This window comes from Cheilinus undulatus, linkage group 6 (assembly GCF_018320785.1).
Source record: "Cheilinus undulatus linkage group 6, ASM1832078v1, whole genome shotgun sequence".
Taxonomy (NCBI): domain Eukaryota; kingdom Metazoa; phylum Chordata; class Actinopteri; order Labriformes; family Labridae; genus Cheilinus; species Cheilinus undulatus.
In genome coordinates, this window is record NC_054870.1 from 36,623,639 (window position 1) to 36,649,926 (window position 26,288).

The window sequence follows — 26,288 nt, forward strand, 5'->3', positions numbered from 1 at the left end:
AATCCCTGACAAGTGCTTTCTTCTGTGGTTAAGTTTATGTCATATCTTCATTATATCTATAAAAGCAGGTCTGTATATCAGACAGGAAGTCAATGACTCTAAGTTTAAGATACTAGAAAAATACAAAATGGCACAGTAACAATTTTAAATGCAAAATAATAGTATTTTCAAATAAATATGGTGCGATAAACTGTGGCTAAGTACAAAAATCCTGTGATTAATTGTGAGTTTATTTTTTTAATATAGAAATAGGCATGTCTGTATATATTAGGACTGTCTAAAGATTACAATTTTTAACTGCAATTAATCTTGTAGTGAATTGCGATAATTGTGCCTTTTTTATTGCATTTAATTTTTAATTTTAATTTTATTTTATTGCTTCCACTATTTCACATTTTTAATCGTGAAATTTCCTACTGTCTTAAACTCAGGGTAGCTGACTTCCTGTTTGGGTACAGACCTACTTTCAGAGACTGATCATAGATATAAACATAGACTTAACATGGAAAAAGGAACTTGCTATGGATTGAAAATGAAATAAGAGATTATTAAAAAAAAAGATGCAGATGACTTCTGACCAGTCCACTGAGCTGTCTGTGAGTTTTTAAAGTGAAATGAGACATTAAGGGGAAGTGGTGAACTGATTTTAAATGACTATTGGCTGCAGAGAGAAGCTGATGTGCCTTGACCAAAATGTGGTGAAAGCGACAATAAAGCATGCAGTAATCAGGTTTAGGAAATACTAGTGCACTATACATATCTCTATACATGTAAAATGCAAATGTTAACCTGACCAATCCTCGTCTCTTCTCTTCCCCTCCGACTTGTCTTCCCTCACCCTCTCCTGCTCCTCTTCCTACTCCCATCTTCACACGAAGCCGTCCAGTGTAACATGCTACTTTTAATTTGCAATAACACATGACAAGGACAGATTAATGGCTCTTATGGCACCTATGTCCCTGAAGCTCATCTTACGGGGGACCCGGTGTACATAACGCGTGTCACACTACATTATCTCTACAGCCCTCCAGTAATGGGGACCTTTTTCTTCCTCAAAGGGCAACTGCTGACTTCAGCCACACTGAGATCACATACTCCTTCTATCACGAGTCTATGCAACGCTTTTCTCATAGTCATTATGGTCAAATTACCACACAAAGACATGACATGCAACAAAAACTAGCAAATGTTTGAAATCTTTGCTGCTCAAGGTCTCCCCTCATTTTTTGCTTACTTATTTATCCAGTCACTGTTTTAATACTTGCCAAGTCTGACAAGGTTACAAGTTAAATTTTAGCCATCTTACATAGACTTAGCTCACAGTGAAGCTCTGTCTAAGGAATGTCTCATTTCTGATCATTTCTCAGATTTGGTCAATTCAAAAAGGAGCTTGAAAAAACAAACATTTCCTGATTTTTACATCATGGGAGCAAAAAAGTTAATGGAAATGGAAATTAAGAATTAATACAAAGAGAAATCTTAGTGAGTAAGGAACCGTATCTTGTTAACATTTTAAATAAGCCTCATTATGATCAGTGTATATCGAACTGTAAGCCATTACATGGAAAATAGGATCTTCCACAGTCACTTTAGCTTCATTTATTCTAATTTCTCAGGGAGATTATTTATTGGAACACCTCCCCCCCTCATCCTCATTAGCTCATAACCCCTGAAAGAGCAGAGAGAGTAACAGAGAGGACAGTGTTGTGATCTGATTGACCAAAGCAGAAGAGAAGGTTGTCTAACTTTGAACTTACAATGTCCTATTTTCCTTCCATCCAAGTGGTTGCCACTCCAGAGAACTAAAGAGACAGAAAACATAAAAGAAGGAAGTGGCCTGTTGTGGTGAGTGCTCTTTGAGATCATTTTCAACCATATCATCCCATCAGCCCCCTCACAGCAGCACGCACATGCACACGCACATGCACACAAGCGCTCAGCCCCCTCCCTCCCTCCCTGCCTGCACCGGTCTGTTCCTACACCTGTTCAGGCCTCCACCAGGGACATGTTAATTCATAGGCATTAAAAAAGCCAATTGTTTGCAAAACCGATAATCTATTAGCCCTCAGGCGGTGTGTGTCCACTCTCATGCCGTGGAATGAGAAATTCTGGCTTGGACCGGATAAGCTTCCACTTAATCTTTGAGCATATCTCATTCTGTTTTCATGCCAGTCCTTTGGTAGAGTACAATCTTTAAAAAATACCTTTACTTCGGTGTTTTATCTCTGTCTAGAATTAAAGAATGACAAGAAAATCCATGAAAAATGTGTTTAAGTCATTATAAAGTGCAGAAGAATGACAGGTAGTGTCAATTCAAGGCTTCTTTTTCTGTCTTAAAGAAATAAAAGTAAGAAGCAGCAGCACTGATGCCTCGCCAAGTGAGGATTGGAGTTGTATGACAGCTATATGGGATATCTACAGTACATCTAAGCATGGTATAAAATAGAGATGCAGCTCTGTGGGTGTATGGTAAAACACAGGGCATCAAAAAAAAGCTGATTGAATCGCAACACTCTCTCTTAACACTCGCCCCGGCCCTGATATACAACATAACAAGTCACTGGAGACAGCACACAGAAACACAGTTGGCTGCAGCGCTGTCATAAATGCCATCTTCTTCTTCTTCTTCACACAGTGAAAAAATGAAGGAGACGAGTGATGGGGAGAATTAAGAGGATGGAGGGATTTTGTGTGTTCAATTTTTGCTTACCATCGTCTCGTTTCCTCTTCTCGCCGTTGGAGCGAGGGATACCCAGAATGCCATTGATGGAGTAAGATCCTACGGGGTCGTTGGAGGCGCTGGTCACAGGGGGCGAGGCCGTGCTGGGCACTGATGGAGGAGGCGGAGAGAGAGGATGTTGCATTTTTATCCCAGAGCTTGAGCGATAATATGCCGAAAAGATTTATTTTTCAATTTATTTAACCTTTTACCAGGACTATTGAGGAATTGAGGTACAAAAATGTCTTTAACAAGTGAGTCCTGCCAAGAAAAAAATACAACAGACTGGCAACACGCAAAATCCCATCAGGGAATAAATGATACTTTGTTTAGGAGTAAAAAATGTCACACACTGGTCATGTGATCCTTAATCTAAGATGATGAAGCAAGCACATTCAAAACTCTTTGTGGAATAAGGGACATAATATGAGTATGGTTTTTAATGTAAATTCAGACACACCTTACCTTGCTTCTTAAAGTGAAATATCTGCACTGTCTGAAAAGCTCTCAATACCTCATCTCACATGCATGTTTGCACTATTTTTTTCCTTACCTGCCTTGTCTTAATCTGCCACATTCTTACATGTCTTGTCATTTTTATCACATTGTACCGTTTTTGTCATGTTTATTAAATCCACCATTAAGTTCACGATCCAACCTGTGTGACGTCATCATCTGCTTTTTTTGTCACGTGATATCATGAAAACTAAGCCATATCGTGCATTGCTATCACTTGATGTTGAAAGTGTGATTTTTAAGCTTTCTTTCAGTTTTTGTTTGATGTCAAAGGGTCCATTAGAACAGGAAATATGATCTTTTGAATTTGATCTAGACATGTATTTTACCCACGGGGTACAGTTCTCCATACTGCATGGAACTGGCGCTGGTCATTTTCTCATTTTGGCATTTATGTCTTTTTTTCAAGTTTAAAAATCCTTCTTTGTTTTACTATCTGCTAATCATTCACTCTGTAACAAGGAAGTCAATTCTATTTAATCCTCCTTGTTACTGTGTTCATAAAATATTGTACAGTGAGACAGTTAAAAATGGATAAACAGCTATGTATATTTTTTTTTTCCACATTGAGCCTGGTTTTGGCTCATTTATACATCTTTAGATGTTTAGTTTTCACAGTTTGAGAATCCCTCACAGTCTTGGACAGCAAATAATGCCTTATTTTTCTCTGTATACTTATATGTAAATTATTTTAAACTTGGGCATTGTTTAGTGGACAAAATAACGCCTATAGATAGATATGTATTCTTTTAAAAAGTCAATTTTTGCTTTTACCACTTTTATGTGCTAGGTTAAGACATTTTCTAAACTTCTAACTGTTAAAATGGAAACTTCATCATATTTTGATATATATATATATCTTTTGAATAGCAGTGTTTAAAAATCTTTTTTGGGGGGGGTCTTATTTCAAGTACAGTAAGTTAAATAGTTTTCATGTCATGACACTGAACATGAGCATGGTTAACTGTGTCTGAGTGGTTCATATTGTCAAAAGTATCGACAAAAAAGCAAACACAGTTTGTAGACTTCTAAAGGTTAAGCATCCTGCACTAATGCACACAGATGTTATAGTAGCTAAATGCCTAATTAGATCTAGTACATATTTTTATCAAAACCTATATTACTTTTCCAGTTTTTGTTAGATATTTAATGTTTAATTCCTTTACATTAGGAGCAAAGTCAACCTGAGCTTTATAAATCCAGGGTTCCTACACACTTTTAAAAATCAAATGTAGGACTTTTTAAGACCTGAGCTGAGAAAAATTAATACCACTTTATACACAGCAAACAGTCAAATATGAAAGGCATGTAAGATTTCTTGGTACACTAGACCAGGAATGAATATTCTGATTTAATGCACTGTTTATTAAATGTCAGATGGTATTGGACAGACATTTTTGAGCCCTAAACGCCCAAACCTGAGGATTTCTGGCACATTTAATGTCTCTATTCTATCAGTATCCCCCAAGTTGATATTTATCATAGCATATTTCCAGGTGTGCTAGCCTGATACTCAACAGTTTTGTTATCAAAATGACACTTTTTGTAAGTGAGGACCTGCCAAAATAAGGGAGGTGTGTAAATTTTTGGTTGGCAACTTGTACCGTAGACAAATATGCAAAAAGAATGAATAAAAGCATGTAAAGTTGGCCAGAAAACAATGATTTGATAAAGACATGTCTAAGGCAAAGTACGATGTAAAATCTAAAAATAAGACTTTTTGAGGCCTTAAACTTCAAAAGTCCAATTAAAGACTTTTTAAGGATCTGCCTGAACCCTGGCATTATCAATGGCAAGCATGAACAAGAAAGCAGTTGATGTCTCAAGGCCTTATAAAGAAAGATTTACCCCTGTTCAATCCCTCTCAGACGATGTTTGTAGTTTTTGCTCATTTGATTGTGCTGTAATCTTTGTGTATCCTCTTTTTTTGCTCACCTATAGTGTGGCCTGGCGTGGAAAGCGGCGTGACAGATCCATCAGGGGACGGGTGGAATTGCTGCTGGACTTTGGTGCGGATAATCCTGGGCAAAGTGAACAACAGACACGGATCAATCAATACGGCTTCCAGAGCATGGAGATTTCACACCAAAAACCCAGCCACCCCAGCCGGGACACTTAAACACGCCACATCAGGTCCACTTACACCCTTGCATGTACAAGTGCTCCACCGTTTGGGGGCCGCTTGTATCCTCATATTCAGCCTCCCCCCCTTCTCCCCCTTCTTCCCTTGTCACAAATAGCCAATCTCGGGGCTTTAGGGCCAATCTCTGTGCTCCTGTGTGAGCCTGAATGGGTTCTGCCCCCTGAGATTGTGGATTCAATCTAGCTGGATTCTGAGGTTAGAAATATGATAAAGTCCCCACACCAGTAAGATGTGATGTGGCGGGAAAGTCTTCATTGCACTTTGGTCTGAATGATCTTGCAAACAAAGCATGAAATCACATCAATTCACCTCAATGATCAGCTTCACTGGCTCTACCTGGCCAGCTCTAATAATCTCCCTCTCCTGCTCCCCTCGGTCTCCCTCTCCCTCTCTTTATCTCCTTCGCTCAAAGCTGATCTTTCACTCCTCTCTCTTTCTCCTTTTTTCCTCATATGTACTGTACTGCACATTTACTGTCTTCCAAACCCTTCATCTCTCTTTTTTTTCTTCAATTCCCCTCTTTTTCCCTCCGCCTGCCTCCTCTCCGCTGTATGTTGAAGCTTTTTGCTTTTTTTGTTGCTCAGTTTAGCACACAGGACTCCTCCGGGCTCACTGAGGATCAGTGCTTATATTGATCGGGACTCCAGGATGGAAAAGTTGACGACACATGGCAGTGAGGAACTGCAAATGCAAATGGTGATCTATATAATGCATGTGACAGGGAAGCAATGCCATCTTATTTGGACAACCTACAGCTACATCCAGTGTTTTTTACATTAGAGCTGTCAAAAGATTAGAAATCTTAATCGCATTCTAGCATTTTAAAATGCCACTGTTTTGCATTTAAAGCTGTTTTTGTGTCATTCTGGATTTTTTTACTGTCTTACACTTAGGGCAGCTTACTTCCTTTAAAGGTAGATGGAAGACTATTGCATGATCTTAACCATGGAAAAAGGATCTTGTTATGGATTGAACAGAAAGAAGGCGGGAATAAAAAGGTAAATGTTTGACAACACAAGGTGCAGATGACTTTTGGCTGAGCTGCAAGTTTTTTAAAGCCATAGGAGCAGTGGTGGACTTATTTTACATCACTGTGGTTACAACGAGATGCTACAGTGGCTTAACTAAAGTCTATTGACAAGTCAACTGATAAATTGTGATAAAAAGCACTAACTGTGGTTTGTAGTTAATGCAATTAATCTTATCTCCAGTGTTAGTTAAATAAATATATAAAACAGCATCCCATTAATGTGATGATGTGAAATTAGAGGCCTTAGAGACGATGTAATAGTTGTAAAATTAAGGTTTGTTGTAGTTCTTTTAGGCTACAGTGGGATTTAGCTGCTTTAGCTCCCGGGACGTGATCGCATTACATTAAAGCATGACTGTGGTAATCTTTTGATTGACAGATGAACGTGAGATCATTGACTAACAGGCAGCGTTGTGTACCGACAGAAATCCCACACGGACGCCCCTCTCACAGGAGAGGTGTGACAAAAACAGACTTTTCCAGACTGCAGATGAGGAGAACGAGGCCTCTGCATGCAGCCATGAGCCATCAGTTCTGACTCAGGCAGCGACGGGGTTAAGTTCCTCAGGGGCAAAAATGTACATCACACTCTTTTCATTCCCCTCACTATCTCGCGTGTCCTCCATCCTCTCTCCTCCAGGCAGGGCAACAAAGGCTCCTCCAGAAAACACACACATCAATATTTTATTTGAATTTCTAACATCTCACCACAACAGTTATCTGACCTCATGACTCCAGGGAGCCTCATAAATTCAAGGACTTTGTTTCAACTCTGTGCTGTTGCTATTGAATAAGCAATTTGGATGGCTGGATTAACGACTTCTGTGTTTGAGTGTTGTAAAAAAAAAAAAAAAAAAAAGAGGAGAAGAATATCTCCAAAGAAAGATTAAAATGTGGATCAATATGATTGAAAGCCGCTTAGGACCTCATGGCTGCGCCTCTGTCTCCAGTGGGTGGAAACTCCTCTCTGCGGCAGCAAAACAAAGTGCAACCCAGTCTCTGTGTAATCTTTAATAATTCATGCAGGAAAAATGTGTTTAAAGCCAGGACATCCTCTTTAGTCAACAGAGCAGAGGTCAGACCTCTATAACCGCAGAGACCACCAGGGGTCCACTGTCTCTCTCTCTCTGTTTGCTGGTTTCACTTCTCTTCCTCACACTCCTCCTCCTCCACATGCTTCCCAGTCCTCCTTTTAACAGCAACAGCACCAACAGCATTAAACGGCTGTAGTGTGGAAATTATATCTAATTATTACTTAAATCATGGTTTATAAACACTCTAACACACAAATGTGCATTTTTAGTTTTTCAGATTAATTTTCATTGACAATTTCCCTATGACAGTAAAATTTAAGGGAGAAAAAGTTGAGAATTTTAAACATTTTAGTGATTATTACAGGATAAACAAAGGAATGAAATCTTTTTTCCATGAACACTTTTTAAAAATACTTTTTGTATTTTATTTCCTGCTTTCATGGTGCCGGATGCAACTTTTATTCAAAAAGTGCTAAATAAATTCAGATTTGTATCATTATGATTAATAAGGCAGTTTTATCCATGGCACCAGGTTTGATTTTTATTCATTGATCTAACTGGAAACATGCTATTAATGCACACAATTTCTCCCAAAAGCACAGCACCAAAAAACTCAAACTAAATTCTGATATTTTTTCCAATGATTGCAAATAAAAATGTTTCCATTCCAGCCTAAATATAATTCCCATGCGTTTTTGGGCAACATGTGAAGTCAGAGGAAGCATGCCAAATAACCTGTTGAAACCACATTTTCTATTACAGCATGATTTTCTAATATTTCCTTCATTTTTTTGTAAACATTCATCTATCTCCAGCATTTAGCTGCCTGTGTTATGAGACTCTCTTCAGCTCATTAAAATGTAATGCGGATGACCAGCTCTCTGGAACAGTGCCTCCTAACCAAAGTTCATCACTCGCAGCCACTATGGAGCTTTTTTTTCACTTTGCACACACATGAGGGCTTTTCAGCGGTGTCTTCTGCCTAAAAGACACTTTGTCCACTGCTGTCCCGCTTTAAGAGGAAAGGTGAAGGTGTAGGGTGTCTGCTGCTTTAGAACAGAAACTCTTTTATAGTCCTTTTACGCACAAATCAACACAGCTGTCGCTCGGAAGTAGGCTTTAATTTCTGGATTTATCGCGTTAATTAAAAGGAATAATAATATAAACAACGATGATAATTGTGTGTGATTACAGACGGAATAATTCAGGATTGTTCAGCCACACCATGTGCGTAAATGTGGGATGTTTTTGTCGCTCCACATTCCCCATCGGTGTTGGAAAGCAGAGCAATTGCTTGGCAATAAAGAGGCTGCTGCCGCCCCTGTCGCAGTGTGGTCCGCGTATTGAACGACTTTGTTGGGTATTTCCCTCCGCCTCTGGATCTGGTTACGCGGTATTGATCGGTTTTTATCGAGACAGATGTGATTCTTCGTGGCCCCAGCCTCAGCCCCCGTGCTTTGCCGTGTTGTGGAGGGCCGCGAAGGGGATTGAATTGCACATGTGAGACCACCCCGGATAGGAGACTTTGTTTAGCTCTGCGTGCAGATAAAATAGTCAACCTCTTATTTCCGATTCATCCAAATTACGCACGGGGAATAATTTTCTCTGCAAGATCTTATGGGATTTTCTACTACAAAATTGGCTCTCTCAAACATTTTACGCACACTTTAACTGGGGAAAGATGACAACGAAATGTCTACACAGAGAGTTTGGACACTTCTGAGCAACTGACATGCTTATGAAGAATTACTAAAAATAAAAAAAAAAGCCATCTCCACCTACCTGTTGATGGATGAAACGCTGGGAACAGTGTCGTTGTCGCAGACGGCCTCAGCCAATAGTCGGTCCCTTATCTCCCAGGCGAACATGGTTGGGTTCTGGCGCTTGTACTCAGCTATTTTATCCACCACTTTCGGAGTTGCAACCTTTGGTTTGGAGCCTCCAATGACTCCGGGTTTAATACTGCCGGTTTCATAGTACCTGCATGGAGACAAAGAGGTTTGCTCCTGAATGAATCCTTCAGTCTGACTGATAGAAAAGTGGCTTTAAAATAGTCTGTATGGAAACAATGCTCCATCGACTTCACTGGCAAAAATAATCAAAAACACCTACAAATATGATGCCGGATTTAACTGAATAATCGGCCCTAAAATGTGCTCTAATGTGGGCCTAATTGAGTGTCAGCTGGGAGGTGAACAGAGCGGGTTTTTCCACGAAAAGCAGTGTCATTAAATCACACAGTATAAGCAGTGAGACGGACAGAACAAAAGGACAGTTTGGACCTGATTTTTTTTTCAGTCTCCATGAGCTTACAGCAGCATGCAGCACATGCCACCATGACCTACACTGCATCATAAATGTTGGTGACAAACATTCAGTGTGTGTGGAATGAAATACCTCTGATATGACTTCTGATAGCTGAAAAAAATATATTTCAAAATATTATCTCACAGCATCATGTGCTCTGGGGTAAAATGATAAAGTAAAGCTCATTTATTGATGAAAAATTAAAGTGTGCTGTTTTTCTAATCCATTGTGATACCAACATGTGGCCTGAAAAAAAAGTGTTTTTTTCTTGTTTTGAGCTGTAATATTCTTATTTTTTTATTTAAACTTAAAAATGCACGTTTCATGTGCCTTTTCATACTTTTTTTTTTAAATAGACACAAAATCTCCCATCATATTAAAACAGCCTCTGAAATATTTTTATGCGTAATTGTGGCTCTTAACGCTCCTCCTAAAATTGACTACATGATTATGATGCTTTCTCTTGCAGAGGCTGCAGGTGATGGATAGAAATCCTCGGACGTAGAACTGCTGTGTTCAAGCAAAAAAAAAAAAAAAAAAGGGGGCAAAGAAAAAAAAATGAGCTGCCTATATAACCGATGACTGAGGCTGAAATAGAGCTGGGTGCGCACATAGGAGCTCAATAGAAGATTGATGTTTGACACACATTAAAGGGCTCTGAAGGTGGTGGTCGTGCTTTTGTGGTGCTAAAGTGGTGGTGGATCCCCCTCTCTTTTACCTGCCGAGGATTTTGCTGACACAGCCGTGACTGACCCGTAGCTGTCTGGAGATGTCGCAGGGCCGGACGCCCTGGTGGGCCAGCTCCACGATCCGCTGCCGAACCACGTCCGGGAGGGGTCTGCCGTTCACAAACACCCCGCCGAGCTGGTTCACACCGCCGTGCCCTGCGTGGGTCACAACAGCAGCACAGGGGAGCATAACATTACATACCTGGAGATTACATGTGCGTGGAGCCAGGGTGGGCTATGTTATTATCTTTAAAGGGCTGCGTCTTATTTACAGTATCAAAGTTAAAATATAGGATTGGAATTTACGCACGTAATTACCATTTATCTATCAGGACACTATTATAAATGTTGGCTTTACTGAAGTGGGAATTTACTCTAATAATAATAACAGAGCTATGTTACAGATTTAATCTGACTAACTTTGACTTTTCACAGAATTAAAGATGATAAAGAATATAGTAATAAATCAAACCACCATTATTATAAATAAATCCAAACATTGGTCACTTTGTTTTTTTTGATTCTCCTCCTTACACATTTCCACAGCACACTGGACTGCCCAGCCAATATTTTCCAGCAGCTTCTCCTCCTCTGCAGCCTAACACATGTCGCACATATTACGTTTCAACCTGTTTAATTTTCCTCGCACAATTATTGTAAATAATTAAAATGAGCTTTGATAACTCATATTACAAACGCGGACGGTGCGATTGAGGAGGAATCAATAATTTACGCACAGTCCGGCTCTTCTTTACGCATACCGTGAGGAGGAAAACGTAAACACCAGGAGCTTGTTGTTCTCTGTGTTTTTAAAGGTAATATTCTAGTACAGGAGGGTGAATAAAGAGGCGTGTTTACAGGCATTTACACACAGCCTCACATGCCTCTCTGTCATTTCACAGCTCAGAAGAGCTTTGTATTTAAATTCATGTTTTGTCACTTAGGTGTTATTTTTTTAAATAACACGCAAGTAAAGAAAGATTTACACAAAATTATAGATTTAAACAGGCATTCTGAGTGGCCTCTGTGCGCTTAAATATAAAAGCATGCCCCTGTTTTTAACAGCCATCCATGCTCTGGTGAATTTTGGGGACTATTTTTAAGCAAAATCTCCATAATTTATTTTTTAAAAGCACTAAATTAAACAGTGTCTTTGATTTTTTTTAAAGATATTTAACATTAAACATTTGACAGCTGCGCTCATCTTTATTAGCGGTTTGGAATAAGGCGCCATAATTCTTTAAAATAGAAAAACAAACTACAAGCGCACACTTCCTGCGTAATTTCTGGACTTAGATCCTTGCTAACTTTCTTTAAATAATTTCTGGGTGAATTAAAGTAGAAACACAGCGGAGTTGAAGTCTGTAAACTTGTTAATAATACTCACGGTGCATCGCCGAGAAGGGGTCTGCTTTGCAGTGAATATCCATGGGATAGCAAAGGAAAGAAAGGTAATCGACTGAGGTCGCCGTTTCGCCTCGGTGATGCAGCTTTAAAGGAGTAAAAAAAAAAAAAAGAGGAAGGATCTGGAGTTAAAGCAGTCCCTGTGTGAGCAGAGTCCGTCCGTAGGCTGCAGCAGCCAACAACTTGTCTCGGAGTTTTCCTCAAAGTGCGCACAGAGGCTGTCAGGTGCAGAGCATGACCCGCGCGTGTGCAGAGCGCACCGGCCGCAGCGACACGGACTCACAGCGGCTCACACTTTGTGTTTCTGGAGCATCGCGAGCTCAAAAAAAAACCAGACAAACAACAACAACAAAAAAATAAAAAAGAAGCAGGATAAAGATGAGGGTCCAACGGGTCCGCAGCGGCCGAAAAACAATCCCTCTCCTCTGTGACGGAGGAGCGGCGGGCTCGCGCTCTAATCAGATCTGGGCGGAGATGACAACAACATGGACACGGAGCGGAGTGTGTGTGTGTTAGTGTGTGTTTCCCCCTCTCCTCCGGAGTGGGCTGTGCCTGAGCGGAGCTTTGGGCTGAGAATGAAACCCCTCTGCTTGTGTGTCTGTTTCTAAAAGCTGCAGTCCCACAGATCACCCCCTCCTCCCCCCCTCCATCCCACAGATCCCTCGCATAGAGATGGATGACTTGTCAGACAAAGGCAATAGATTCCAACACTTTGTGATTCGCCCACGTAAAAACCTGCAGCTCAAATGAGGAGGTCCCTGCATCCGACAGCCAGGAAGGGGAGGGAGACGAAATGGGAAATGATGAGACTTTGGGGTGAAGAATCAAGGAAATTAAAGGCAGGGGTAAGAGGAGAGGTACGGCGCTGTCAGGCTGAGTGTGGTGTTTAAAGAGACGCTCCAAAAATGTTTTCTTATCAAGGAGCCACAAAGAGACCAGCTGACAGGAGGAGACTGGCTCAGGGACAGATGTTTCTGGGGATGGCTCCACATTTTTAAAGTCATTTGAACAGCAAACGAGCCAAAGATGAAGCTCTCATAATCACTCATTAAACTGAAATACATCCCTCAATTCCACTTCACAAAAATCCCCTTTCTTTGCCCATTTTTCAAAGTTTACCCAAGCCTACTTTTTTAAACAAATAGATTTTGCAATCAAAAGCTCATGCTTTTATAGAGTAGTGGTATTTTCTTGCTCCCTGTTCTACATGTAGTAACAAAAAGACTCCTTAAAAGCAGTTACGCGTGCGTAAAAACGCCACTTTAAGAGGCTAGCCAGATAGATGTGGCCTAACAGGAGACGCACAAAGTGATCAAACCTGCAGCAGTAGACTCAGTCAGCAGGCCACCATCATCACCACCATCCTCTTCCTCCGCCTGTGTGCAGCATCGCTCTGTAGATGGCGCTCACACAGAGGCTTACAGGGCCCCGCTGTGCTCGTGCAGCAGGGCAGGTAGGTAGACTGCATGGGGGCTGCAGGGCCAGGCAGGGTTAAAGGTTGCGGGTAAGCCTACTGTAGCAGAATTATGCACTCCTTAATCTCTTCCGGTGAAACTTAATCCGATGGGAAACAAAGAGAAAAACAGTCCATCAAAGAAAATTCAAAGATTTGAGAAAAGGGTGCAAAATGATGGCCTGTAGCACGAGGTTAAAACTCATTTTTCAAGTCTTTTTACGATGCAAGTTACTGTTATAAGCAGATAATAATAACACAGGATTTTATGTGCAAATGAGAGGAATTTCATTTTGGTAAATTTGTCAAAAAATGCGATTAATTGCACTAAAATGAACTGTACCTGTTTGTCAATAAAGGACCAAATAATAATAATAATAATAATAATAATAATAATAATAATAATAATGGCGTTATGGATGCTGCCCTCTGGAGAACTTTGCGGACCATTCCTCTTTTTGTTTCTCTTTTTCTTTCTTTCTTTCTTTCTTTTTTTTTTTGGAGAGGGAGCTTCTGGTACAATATGTAGCACCATGGGCTGTAATTTCACACGTCAGTGCACTTTTGCCCTAAAGCTGCTGCTATTTCCCCCCACAAACAGCCCGGTTTGCCCCCACGTCCAACCTCCCTGCACTGCCACGGTGACGTCGCGGTGTCACAACACTACAGCACAACAAAGTGTGTGATAATTAAGAAACTGTTAGTCCTGACTTCACCCCTTTAAGAGCCCCCACACACGGGGACAAATGCTGTTATTGTTTTCCATTTTTGTAGTCTTTTTTTTTTTTTTAATCCTGGAGAGAGAGAGGGACGCGCTTTTACGCACAGTTTGGCCCAGTCCAGCCACTAAAATGAGTGTGTTTTCATGGATATCAGCAGAAATAAATATTATCAATACACAATTTCCATCCTAATTAATACATTTAAATAAAATTAGAATAATAATAATCAATCTGATGTAAAAGGGTGTTGGAATGAAGTTAAAGTGGAGGCAGAGAGGAGACACAGAGGGAGGGAGGATGAGGAATTTCCACACAGGACAAAACAAATCCTCTGTTCTGTTTTTGGAAACATATGGCAACAATCGATATTTCTGTTTTCATCCTGCTGATGTGACTTAGGTGCGTGTTTCAGACACATGTCCACGTGTCCTGCTGCCCCACGCTGCACACTTTATTCCCTCACCTCCCACCCATTCAGTGTGTGTTTTAAAAGCCTGATGCCATGTTTTCATAAAGCTCTGCTGGGTCTGATATTTGTTGTGTGTGTTTTAATGTGTTTAATTGATTTTATAAGCTACGTTGTTTGAATGGACATGCTGTTTTAATGGCATTTATTTGCAAGGGAAGTGTCTGCATTTGCATGCCAAGGTATTGTCCTGGTTTGGAATCTTCCCTGTCTTGGTCAGGATGAGCTTGAGAAATATATTTTAATCTGAATGATGTTTTTCTGGTTTAATAAAGCTTGAAAAATGATCAGGATATTTGTTTGATGTGATGGTAAAAGCAGATTTGTACACATGCAAATAGATCTGTAGAATAAGAAATAAAATCTGCAGCAAATCAGAGAATCTAAACAGAATCTGCACTTTTTTAAGGCCTGTGCTGGGATATTTGTTTAAGATGTTCCTAGTTTTGGAGCCGCTGCAAGTCCAATGTTTGAGTGTAAAATTCAGTCTTGAAAAAAGGCATTTCTTATTTAAAGAATTTAATATTAAAGCTGTGAAAGGATGGCATTTTTAATCACAATCAATCTCAGAATTTCAATAGTTAAGCACAATTAATCACATCTTTTTCACATTTCAAATCCCCTTGTTTCTTTTTTAATCTGTCTACAGGTACACTGTTTGGGTACAGACCTGCTTTTATTTTGAAAGAAAGGCAGGAACTTCAGGTAGATTGGACATTATGGAAAAAAGAACTTGTCAGGGACTGAAAATGAAAATATGGGAAGAGTACAAAAAAAGTGAAAATTTTGATTACACAAGGTGATGAAGTCTGTTGACTTGTCCACTGAGCTGGGATTATTTTACACCAAGGCCTAACCAGAGTAGGCTGACAGGGATGATAAAGCACGTGGTTATCAAGGAAAAAGAAACACTAATTATGGATCTTAATTAATCGCGATTAATACATTAATGCTGACAGTCTGATTTTTCAATCAAAATGAGCCTTTTAAACAGCATTTTTACGATTAAAAATAAAGGAACCTTTTCAAGAAAATCCCATCCAGGACATCTAGGTGTCAGTTTATCAACCCTCGCCCTTCCAGCTCCCGTAGTTCCCATAAAAAGCCCTTTTAAAAATCTGATTCCACCAAATGATAATTCACTCTACAGCTCCCCTGGATCTATTTTTCCTCTATTAGCCCAAACATCCGCCATCATACCGGGAGTCACTGGTAATGTCCCTCAATGATTTGGTGTCTCCTGACACCCGCAGCCATATGTGCAGGCTGAGGCAAACTGCAGGATATCAGCTGCGTCCTCAGATTGCTTATTCATGTGCTTTATACCGGGAGCAGATGGATATCAATTTGACTCCATCCTCGACACCGTCACAGATTGATTTTGTACTTGCTTTTAATTTTGCCATAATTAATTAGATCATTACAACTGTTTCACATTGATCTTCTCATCTCAGCCCAAAATGGAGAGGTGAATTAGACTGTGATCTATGTTTTCAATTACAGCCATGAGCATAGGTGACGTCCATGTCATAATAATAATAATAATAATAATAATAATAATAATTATGGGGGCAATTTACCAAAATTTCTTGCAAATTATAACTGTCCAGAAATGAAAAAGTGACTGCAGAATATCAAAATAAAAGCCCACGTCGCTCTTTTATCCTAAAAAATAAAATAAAATAAAATAAATAGTTGTCAAAATGCAGCCATAGACCAGCAGCCCACTCTCGCGCAGCGCAGCCCACGCGCTCACACACACCTGCAAACAAACAGTGACATTAGCGTGAGTCAGAGGGAGAAATCCTTACCTGATCGACCCCGCGCTCTGAGCCGTGCCGAGCCGTGCCAAGGCGTGCCTCTCTCTCTCTCCCCCATGTCTAATGGTGCGTCTCCCCCGATGCAGCCCAGCAGATCTGTCCGGCCTCCTGCGCTCCCTCCCCGGCTGGGCGTCGCGCTTCTTCCCCGCTGCTCGTCAGAATCTTTGAGCGATCATCCAAAACTAAACGGTTTAGGCGACAACAAAAAGCGGAAGCGACCAATGCTCCAATGAGCTAGAGATTGATAAAGAAAGAAAAAAAAAAACCAAAGAGTGGTGCAGCTGCTGAATTCAGGACTGTAAGAACTGTACAACCTCAGTAAACTGTGCGTAAAAACACTAAAGTACACATCTGGAGAGTTCGAGCCAGCACGATGAATGGAGCTACCTTTAAAACTTCTCTCCACTGGTAGCTTTGGTGGCCTGAGTTGAGCTCTGTCTTTTCTTTGAACACCCTGCAGTTGTCTCTTTTTTCCGGGATAAAAAATGATTTTGCTTTTCTTTTATTTTTCCAGCACTTCAAAACAAACAAATTAATATTTTGCGTGTTTTAAAAAATATAATGTAAGGAGATGAGTCTGAAAGAATATGACAGCTGACACAAAAAGAAAAGAAAACTGCAGTAATAATATTTGCAAATGCACAAAACGTCTCTGCAAGAACAGTGTTGGCTTATAATTAATGATCTTTTAAAAAGACATGAATTTATTTAAAGGTGCTAACTGAGCTATGACACATTGATGCACAGGCTTACTGAATACCACTAAACATTTACACAATTACAAGCCTCTCTCACACACACACACAAATACACAAACATTTGAGAAACAGAGAGAGAGCAGCCAAAGAGATCATTAAGCCTTATGCTTTAAATACATGTGTCATTGGAACTTTCAGAGCATATTTTGAAACTGAAGTATGATTTTAAATCCCAAATGTGATAGTCTGTGTGGACGGTAGGGCTTGATTATGTATATAAATTTACATTTTATAACCCTGTGTGTGCTTTTTAAAAGTGGGCCCCAGAAACACTAGATGTGGTTCCAACCTTATAAACAAACAAAAGCATGCCCAATGCCCCCCCCTCTCTCTCTCTCTCCATAAAGTGTCATTAAATAAACACTTAGGCTCTAAAGTCCACACAACACATCACATTTAGAAGAGTGAATGTCAGTCAAATATCATATCATCAACCACAAGACATGTATGAGTCTTACTGATGAACAAACTATGCACCTTAGGGCAAAGATGATACTCAAATAAATGACAAATGCTTCTCTCTATATATAAAATGTACATTAGCAAACATAATGATGCTCTACAGTCCACACAAACCATCATATTTAGAAGAGTGGGTTTCTGTCAAATATCACTGACAACCATGTATTTAAAGCATAAGGCTTAATGATGAACAAACGCTACATCTCTGAGCACAGAATCTTAAAAAAATAACTGTGATATGCCAATAAACACCAAAGTCTTATCTCTCTTTACATAAATGTACATTTGAAAACATAACTAAGCTCTACAGTCCACACAAATGATCACAGGTGGAAGAGCTGATTAATATTATACTTAAAACAAATTTACATCATTAAAAGTTCTAAATATTTCTGTCAAATATCAACCATAAGACATGTAATGGAAGCATAAGGCTAAATCATGAACAAAAGTGACACCTTTGTGCACAGCAGCTCACAAAACTGACAGATAATAGGCAGATAGGTGCATCTTTGGTTGCTTTTAAACATTACACAAAGATGACAATTCAGAATTCAAAATTACTTCAGAATTACTTTGAAGTTAACTCAAGCAAAACTATATTTTAAAAATCCTCTTTTTTTAGGTACTTTATTGTGAACACCATTTTGTTGTATTGGCTCCATTAACAAAGACTTTGGCATAAAGGGTTGGATTTTTAAAACACTGATAAAAATTACTATTATTACAGAAATGTGTTATAAATTGCACTGTCAGATGCAGAATTAAAGCGCCCTATACACAACCTACAGTGCTTTCATACCCGACCTGAAGAGCCCAGTGCGAGTGTGTGGTGAGGGTGTCAGTGTGAGTCTATTATTATTATTCTCTATTCAAATGGAGCATCTTTTGGATGTGTTACCTGTCCAGCGCAGGCCTGTAAAACCTTCATATCCCCAGAGCCTGAGCCCCCTGAGAGCCCTCACACACATCCTGTACATAAAGTTCCCAGAGGAAACTTTCTCTGTGTGTTTAACAGTGTGAGAGAACACACAAAAAAGTATAAAGGAGAGAATAAAAGTTAGTAACTGGAACATTAACAGATGAATAACCAGTAAAAATGCAATATTACAATATCCACAAGAACGGCAGAGCGTGGTAAAGCTATAAAATCCAACATTAAAAGATTATAGCCTCTCTATCGGCTATTTAACAAACATTTTGTGTTATCAGTCTCTTTACAGTGCTCTGAGTTCAGAAACGGCAATAAGACCGCCACTGGACCAAGGACCAGTAATGGATATTACAGAACATTTTATATCTCAGAGAGTCTGTTTAAAAAAGAGCTGTTCTTACTTAAAATGTCGTTTTAACTGAGGCTCCCTGTGCTGCTGTCAGTGCTGTCTACTGAATCCACATGACAAGATCACCATTGTTTAGATTTTAACCATTTAAAAGAATGCAAACGTGCAGAAATTGTCATCTTTGTACACTAAAATGTGACTGAAAAACAAATGTATTCTTCAACTCACAGTTCTGTATATTGCATCTTTAAAGCAGGTATACAATGACATCTAACAGTAGAATAAATGATTATCTTTATTTTTAAATTGGGGTTTGCCTTTTAAATGTGACTGAAAAACAAGATGACTTCACATCTCACAGCTCTGCCTATAAATTTACCATAAAAGCTTGACTGTTTTATCATTTTTATCTAATTCAAACATAAAATGTTATGCAGAAAATGTATTTTTTCCTCTAAAACATGCCTGAAGCACAAATATACTTTGCAACTTGCAATTATGTTTATTAGATGTTCATAAAAGTTTCAAAGTAATGTGCATTTATGTGATTTGAATGAATAATCCTGTGTAGAAAATGATCACTTTCTCCTTCCAATGTGACTGAAAAATAAAAATATTTAAATAAAACATTAAAATATGAGCAAAATAAAATGGCAGCATGTAAACTATAACTTGAAATGTATGCAATAATTAACCACTAATCAGAATATGTGCTATTCTATTAATTATAAGTAGTTTTGTTTGTAAGCTTATCCTTAATATTCCATATTTTGCAGAAAGATGGTCAATATTTTATACCAGTTCATGCACTGGGATTAACTGCAGGAAAAGCCCATTATTATGACTTTTTTATTTATCAATTGCTTATTTCTAATTGTTAATGCACATTTACAGAATTCAGAGTTAAATCAGCCTTCATAATCTTGACATTTATGACCTTAAGTGTTTTCTCCCCTTTCTCCGTGCAGGCGACACACTGGCGGCCTGCAGGAAGGTCCGAATGGGAGGATCCCGAATGACGGCGCTTAAACAGCCATAAAGCTGTGTGGGCCGTCAATAATGGAAGCTAAGCTCCTCTTTGAGCCACACAACATTTGTGAACAGAGTCTGCAGCGTGAGGAGTGAGGGAGAGGAGTGATTTTGGGTGTTCAGTGTGAGTGTGTGTGTGTGTGTGTGTATGGGGGGGGGGGTCTTATGGCCTGTAGTCCATTAGTGGTCAATGGTATCTACTCTGTCCAAGATTGCCAGGGGCTAAAAGGGAGGGAGTGTGTAAGTGTGGTGGCACTTCCTGTTCCCTCTCTTAAGTTCTCACCTGAACTTCCACCCTTCCTCCTCCACCCACTCCCAAACTTCCAGCTTCTTCCCTCCTCTCCCTCTTTTTTAAAAATAGTGTCCCACTTGCTCAAAGGCTGAACATTAAATAAACCTCCCTGCTTCACCCCTCATGCCCCCTGCCTTCCAATCTCTCCTTGGCACCCCCTCCTCTTCCTCACTCTGAGGCCACTGTAACTCTGCACCAGGCGGAAAACACCATTTGTTACAGCTCAGATGTGTTTCTTTTTAATTTGTGTCAAAGTTAGAAGGTTATGAATCACAGATAAAACATCAGAGAAATAAACAGTGAATGGATGATTTGTATTATATAGTTAGTATCACCTTTCTCATCATTATAACATTACGTTACATGTGCATTAGGTTCAGCAAGGGTTCATTTATGCTCCTCTGTAACAACAACCATCTCTACTGTTGATACCCACATACTCAGCAGCATCCTGTACATAGGGCTGGACATTAGAAAGCATCCATTAGAGGGTGCTGTCTCTCCTGACCCCTACTTCACATCCGCTCCCATCCAACTAACATTCAGTCCTCGCCTAACGTTTTTCCATCTGTTTTTGACCAACTTGCAAAATATTTCCTAAAAAGTTCTGCAGTTTCCAAAGTATTCTTCTTCATTGTGTTTTGCAGCTCTGGCTTGAAGTGTTGGCTACACTGCTCAACACCGCCCCCATGATTTCTGTTGGTACTGCAATGCTCGGTCTGTTTTCGTAAGCTTCCAGAGAATAAGAAGAGAAAAGGATGAAACGGACGCAGAGTAAAGACTGACAGCTTTGTCTGTGTGAAAAATAACAAACGCTAACAAGCCATAATTACATTACATTATACTGGTGGTATCTTACTAAAACATTCATCAGTAACGTTTGTGTGTTTGAATGCATTCTGAAGAAGAAGTAAACAAAAACAAAAAATGTATGACTGTAAGAGAGCAGATTGAATGACCACACTGCTGACTGAGATATTTTTTTGAAGGTGATCAAGAATAGTAGAATTATTTCTGCCCCTCTGGGGGATTTGTAGGTGTTTTTATTAATCATTCAATTGAATTCAACTCATGAAATAATCTTGTATGTTCACACTTCTACACCTTCTACAAAGGTGCATCCAGTCGGTGGCCAAGGCCACCCTAAATTCTAAGTTGTGATTGGCTATGTGCTATGAGGTGAGATTTACACATTAAACCATGTAGACTGGATGCACATTTGCTTGTTCACATCTTGATATCATTTTCAAGACACAAGGCCAATGAACTGCAGCCTAATACACTGCAAAAACACAATGAAAGGGGGGTGGGAGAAACAATGCTTTGGATTTTGCTTCTTTAGCCTCAGCCCTGAAGATGGCTGACAGTCTCATAGAGGTGGACTACTGCAGTATTTAAATGGCAAAAACAAAGATGCTACCAAGGATGGAAATTAAAGATTTCCAGTCATTTTAAAATTCTGTGCTGTTTTTCAGCAAAAACCTCTAGGTTTTTGGAGGTTATTTGAGGTCTGAGGTCTGAGTGGTTAATCTAGGCTGTGTTCTTGTATGAGTGTCCACCACAGCCACAGTTAGGCCTGTTCTACGCTTGATGCATCGTGGACCGCACGCTAAAGATGATGTCAAAAACTAAAGGCATGCCCTGTCACGGGAGTCCCATGTGGTGCATTTCTGCCAGATATAAAAAAATGCTACAGACATGATCCTTGAAGACACTGCCCCCTAGCTTTTGGGAGAATATCAGTTTGTGGAGAGGAGGAAGCTGGCGCCAGGTATAAATACACCCGACGTTTCTGCATCATGATTCCAAGTCAGTTTGTGAATGTGCGGCTTGCTTCTAGCAAGCATAATTAAGTTAAAGCTGCCAGTAATCAGTAAAATCCTGCTGCTTTAGCAAAATATATAAACTACATAAGTAATGAACAATTATAACAAATGTATTTGCCACCACTAGTAGTCTGTGATTAAATGTAGCAATTTTACTGGACAATGTGCAATTACAATATAATGCATCAATGGTACCATGAGTCTACTTGCCTGGTTAATAAAGAAAATTCAGAGAACAATGATAAGTCTGAAGTGCGTATTTCTCAACTTGAAGCATAGCAAGTAGATTAGTAGAATATTAAAGTACAGAGACCTTAAACAGCTGTTTTGGGGAACTTTAAAACAGACAACAACAATACTGTATGTAATAAATACAATTTCTGTTATAAATAAAAGGCTAAACTTCCCCTTTAGGGTCAATAAACTTCTCCTGATTCCGATTCTTCTCTTCTGAAGGGAGATATTCGGCCAAACTAAGACAACAGCGGGACAATATGTTTCCTGCCTGACGTCTGGACGGTTTGTTGGAAATCTGGGCTGAGCGACAGCCAGTATCATCATCATCAACTCTTGCCAGCTTTTCATATTTAAAGCCAGCAAGGGTTTAATTACCAAATGATGACAGTGTCATATGGCAGCATGATGGCACAGAATGAGGGTGTGTAGAGTGTGTGTTGTACACAGTTGTTTGTGTTATATGTGAGCGTGTGATCACCTTTGTGTGTCGACACTGTGATCGCAGGTAGCTGAAGGGCCTGGGAAAGGAAACAGACAGCGGGCAGGGAGGATTCTGGGAGAGAAAAAAGCACACTAAAACATCTGTAATTTGTAATTCCTGAGTATTCAATGGCTGCTCATGGATTAAAGATTAAAATCTATTGTCTTGACAGATGGGAGAGAGAGGGTGAGGAGAGGGGGACAATCATGCACATCCCATTTCCATTTGTATATGAGCGGCACAGTTTCAGCTAATCACAGTGGAAAAATAAGCTGTCTGCCTGCCTCACTCTGGGCGATGCCACCGTGAGCCTTCACTCCAGCTGTGGAGACATTAGAGACCAAGGAGTCGCTGTGCTGTGATGGGACTCTGTCAGCCTGCAACCACTGTTTGTTTATTAAGACTCCAGCGGGAGTAAAGGCGCAGAGATGCACTGTGATCAGCAGACAAGAATGGAAGAATAAAACAGTAGCATTATGAGGAGGAAATTAGCTACCAGGGCGCTGTGGATGACATCGAGAGAGAGCACGAGGAGAGTAGTTTTAATACTGATACCAGTCTCAGAAATCACTTAAACTGTCTGTGGAACAGGGTAGTAAAAATTACACCAATGAGAAATTTTGATATGCTAGTCCTGAAAAAATGATAGATGTCCACTATGTCAGAGCTGCACAGACAATTAATAATACACTCCTCAAAAATCTGTGTTCTACATCTACTGAACAAACTGATCCTGTACGTAAAACTGGCAAAATCATGGAACAAATCAGTCAGTATGTTTACATGCACTGTCAAGTCTAGCAATGGTTAAAGATGAAGATACTTAGCTGGACTACGCTCCTTGTCCCAGCAATGTGGGGGAATCAGTTTATTGTCTTTGTGACATCATGTCCTGTCTCTGTGAGTTACTATGACGTAGATCTGATTTGACCTTGCAAACAAGTTAGCAAGCCGCTGTAAGTCAAATGGCAAACACAAATGACTTCACAGCTCTTAACATGCCGTACACTTTACAAATAATAATGTACATAACTCTTCGATCTAACTGTGATGAAAACATGACTTCTGATATGAGCATTTATGCACAGAACACTGTCCAGTTTGGGCCTCATAAAGGCAGGGGCGTAGCTAGGGATTTAGGGCCCCCAGAAAGAATATTACACAGGGCCCCCCTTAACCAGCCAGCCAAGAGACAAATATTGCATCATTTTTCTATCTCTTTCTATCTATGCATTTTTGAACCATAATTTCTCCATTTATGTGCAATATTTTGAATATGGTTAAATTAAATGAACTTGGATTATTTTGCAGTGCTGGACTACATGATTTGGATATTTTTAAGGGAAGGTTGTTTACATTAAAAAGAATAGCAATCGTATTATATCCGTTAAGTCTTAATGGTGTTCTAAAGGGACCAGATTCATACTGTAGAGGACAAAAAGACTGCTTCACTCTTGCAACACGGAAACTTTTGCAGTTTATATCAGCTTTATATCAGTGCAGTACAGTATTGTATACATATGCCACCAGACAAGCAACAAACAGTGGGTTTTTACAAGCCAAAGCAAACACCACTAACATTTAGCATACAGAATACAGAGCAATGAAAACATCGAGTTTCTTGCCACCTACATCGACAAAATTAAGACAAAATCAATATTTTAAAAGGAATTTAAATGCTTCAGGGCATCATATTTGGAAGATGCAGTGCAAATAGGTGTTTGTAGTCATTGTTGGTCATCAAAACTAGTGGTTGGAAATGATGTATTTGAAAAAAAAAAAAATTAAATTCAAGGCATATTTAAAAATTTCTTGTTTTGTTTAAAACAGAGATGAGCCATTCTGGTTAGAAAGAGTGTAATATCAGTGACAAAGGGCCACATTGTTACAAACTGTAGGACACTTTTGATTAGATGGTATAATGACTTTTAATTTAACAGCAGCTTCCATCAGAATTTATTATACTTATTTATTTACTTATATTTTTTCTTATTTCTAAATTTAGTAATGCTTTGTGAAATGGCGTAACAGAAGCAACCAAGACAGATTAAAGGTACAGTGTGTAAAACTGGAGAATATTAGTGACATCAAGCAGACAGATTTAAGATTGCTGTGCCCACTTATGGTGGTAATCATGGAAACTGGTGGAATTGAAAAAAAAAAAGGTTTCTGTTATTTGCTCATATCTGTGTCACTGTAGAAACGTGCAAGATGGGGGACTTCATGGAGGGGACCCTCCCTATGTATAAATAAACAGCAAATTCATTGTAAATAAAAAACAACTGTTTTATATAATGAGGTGATCAAACCTCATTTCAGATACATATATTGTGTTTTTTTTTTTGTTCTGCTAAATGCTACAAGGCAAAATATTACACACTGCACCTTTAAATCCACTAATGCCTTGTCAAGAATAAAACATTCATCAAGATTTAAAGATTATAAAACTATTTCTGATATTTACATTCCTTACATTTGGTCATTGTGCATGGTTTTGAAGGAACACCTTAGGCTTAAAAACACTTTCTGGCAGTTTCTTTTAAAATATATTTCTTAATATCTTAATAAATTATGACTTTACTTTACTTTACTTTAATATTTACAACTGACTGATATGTTAAAATGACTGGCAGGTGCACTGGACAAGGATGGGTGCCATGTGTGGCTCCCGGGCTGCCAGTTGTCCACTCCTAATGTAAGGTGTAATTTTTATTCCCCTTTCTAAATGTGATGTTTGTGTGGACTGTAGAGCTTAATTGTGTTTTCAGATGTACATCTGATAAGCCTGCAAGGTTGTTTTTTAAGTTGACCCCAGGAAGACAGGCTGTGTAGTCTGGTCAAGCTTATGGGGATAACCTAAAAAATAAAAAAAAACAAGTATGGCGATTTCTAAAACATTAAAGAATAGGAATGATAAAAAGATAATTTTAAAATCTGAGATCAGAAATCCAGGGCCCTGAAAAGCAGCGAGAGGGAGCTGTATGTTTACGATATCAGACGGTTTGTTCAGTAATTAAAAATCATCAGTGGCTTGTTTGAAATGTTGATAAGTGTAGACAGGAAGAGCTGCATGGATGAGTTTGAATTTCTTGTTTAGTCTGTGTGGTCTGCACTGAGAGGACTGAGGGGGTAATGGTCTGGTCAGTGAAGTGAAGCAGACCACCTGAGAGTTGTTTTTGGGCATTAGTGTGTGCTCTCTCTCTCTCTCTGTGTGTGATATATGACACTGGCCATCTGAAGGAGGTGCCTTTGCTCTCCCTCTCCAAGCTGCATGAAAGGGAGCTGAGAAGCCTGATGAATTAAAGCCTCTCTTCAATAAAACATCAGAGTCTTTCAGTAACACACGCTTGAGATGCCCCAGTAATTGACTTTTTGGACTTTAGGATTTACATGAACCCTCCAAAAGCAGCTTACCTGTGCAGCGATGCCCCTTGAGTCTGCATCCATTCCCTGCTGATGTGGATTTCCATAAACTCATGCAATCTCTTTTTTATTTTTTCCCCCTTTTCCAACTCTGATAAATGCAAAACTATCCACTGTAGATAATTTGAGGGATTTATTGAAGTGTTTGCATTTAT

The 26,288-nt window shown here is 39.4% G+C and overlaps 1 protein-coding gene across 15 annotated transcripts in view; it reads right to left on the reverse strand.

Annotated features, from left to right (window-relative positions):
- The window catches only part of pax2a (paired box 2a), a 54,758-nt gene extending 31,252 nt beyond the window's left edge, over positions 1–23,506 (reverse strand). Inside the window, exons 1-8 of one of the 15 annotated variants that reach the window (XM_041789069.1) lie at positions 22,708–23,506; positions 16,334–16,524; positions 11,865–11,967; positions 10,468–10,645; positions 9,225–9,422; positions 5,171–5,256; positions 2,711–2,830; positions 1,758–1,802 (exon numbers count right to left, since the gene is read on the reverse strand). In XM_041789069.1, the coding sequence (XP_041645003.1) occupies positions 1,758–1,802; positions 2,711–2,830; positions 5,171–5,256; positions 9,225–9,422; positions 10,468–10,645; positions 11,865–11,907 (670 nt within the window). In that variant the 5' untranslated portion in view covers positions 11,908–11,967; positions 16,334–16,524; positions 22,708–23,506. Of the gene's footprint in view, positions 1–1,757; positions 1,803–2,710; positions 2,831–5,170; positions 5,257–9,224; positions 9,423–10,467; positions 10,646–11,864; positions 12,519–16,333; positions 16,577–22,707 lie in introns of those variants that run through there. The other 14 variants (XM_041789070.1, XM_041789071.1, XM_041789068.1 and 11 more) reach the window with 14 other exon arrangements.
- Positions 23,507–26,288: the final 2,782 nt, after the last annotated feature.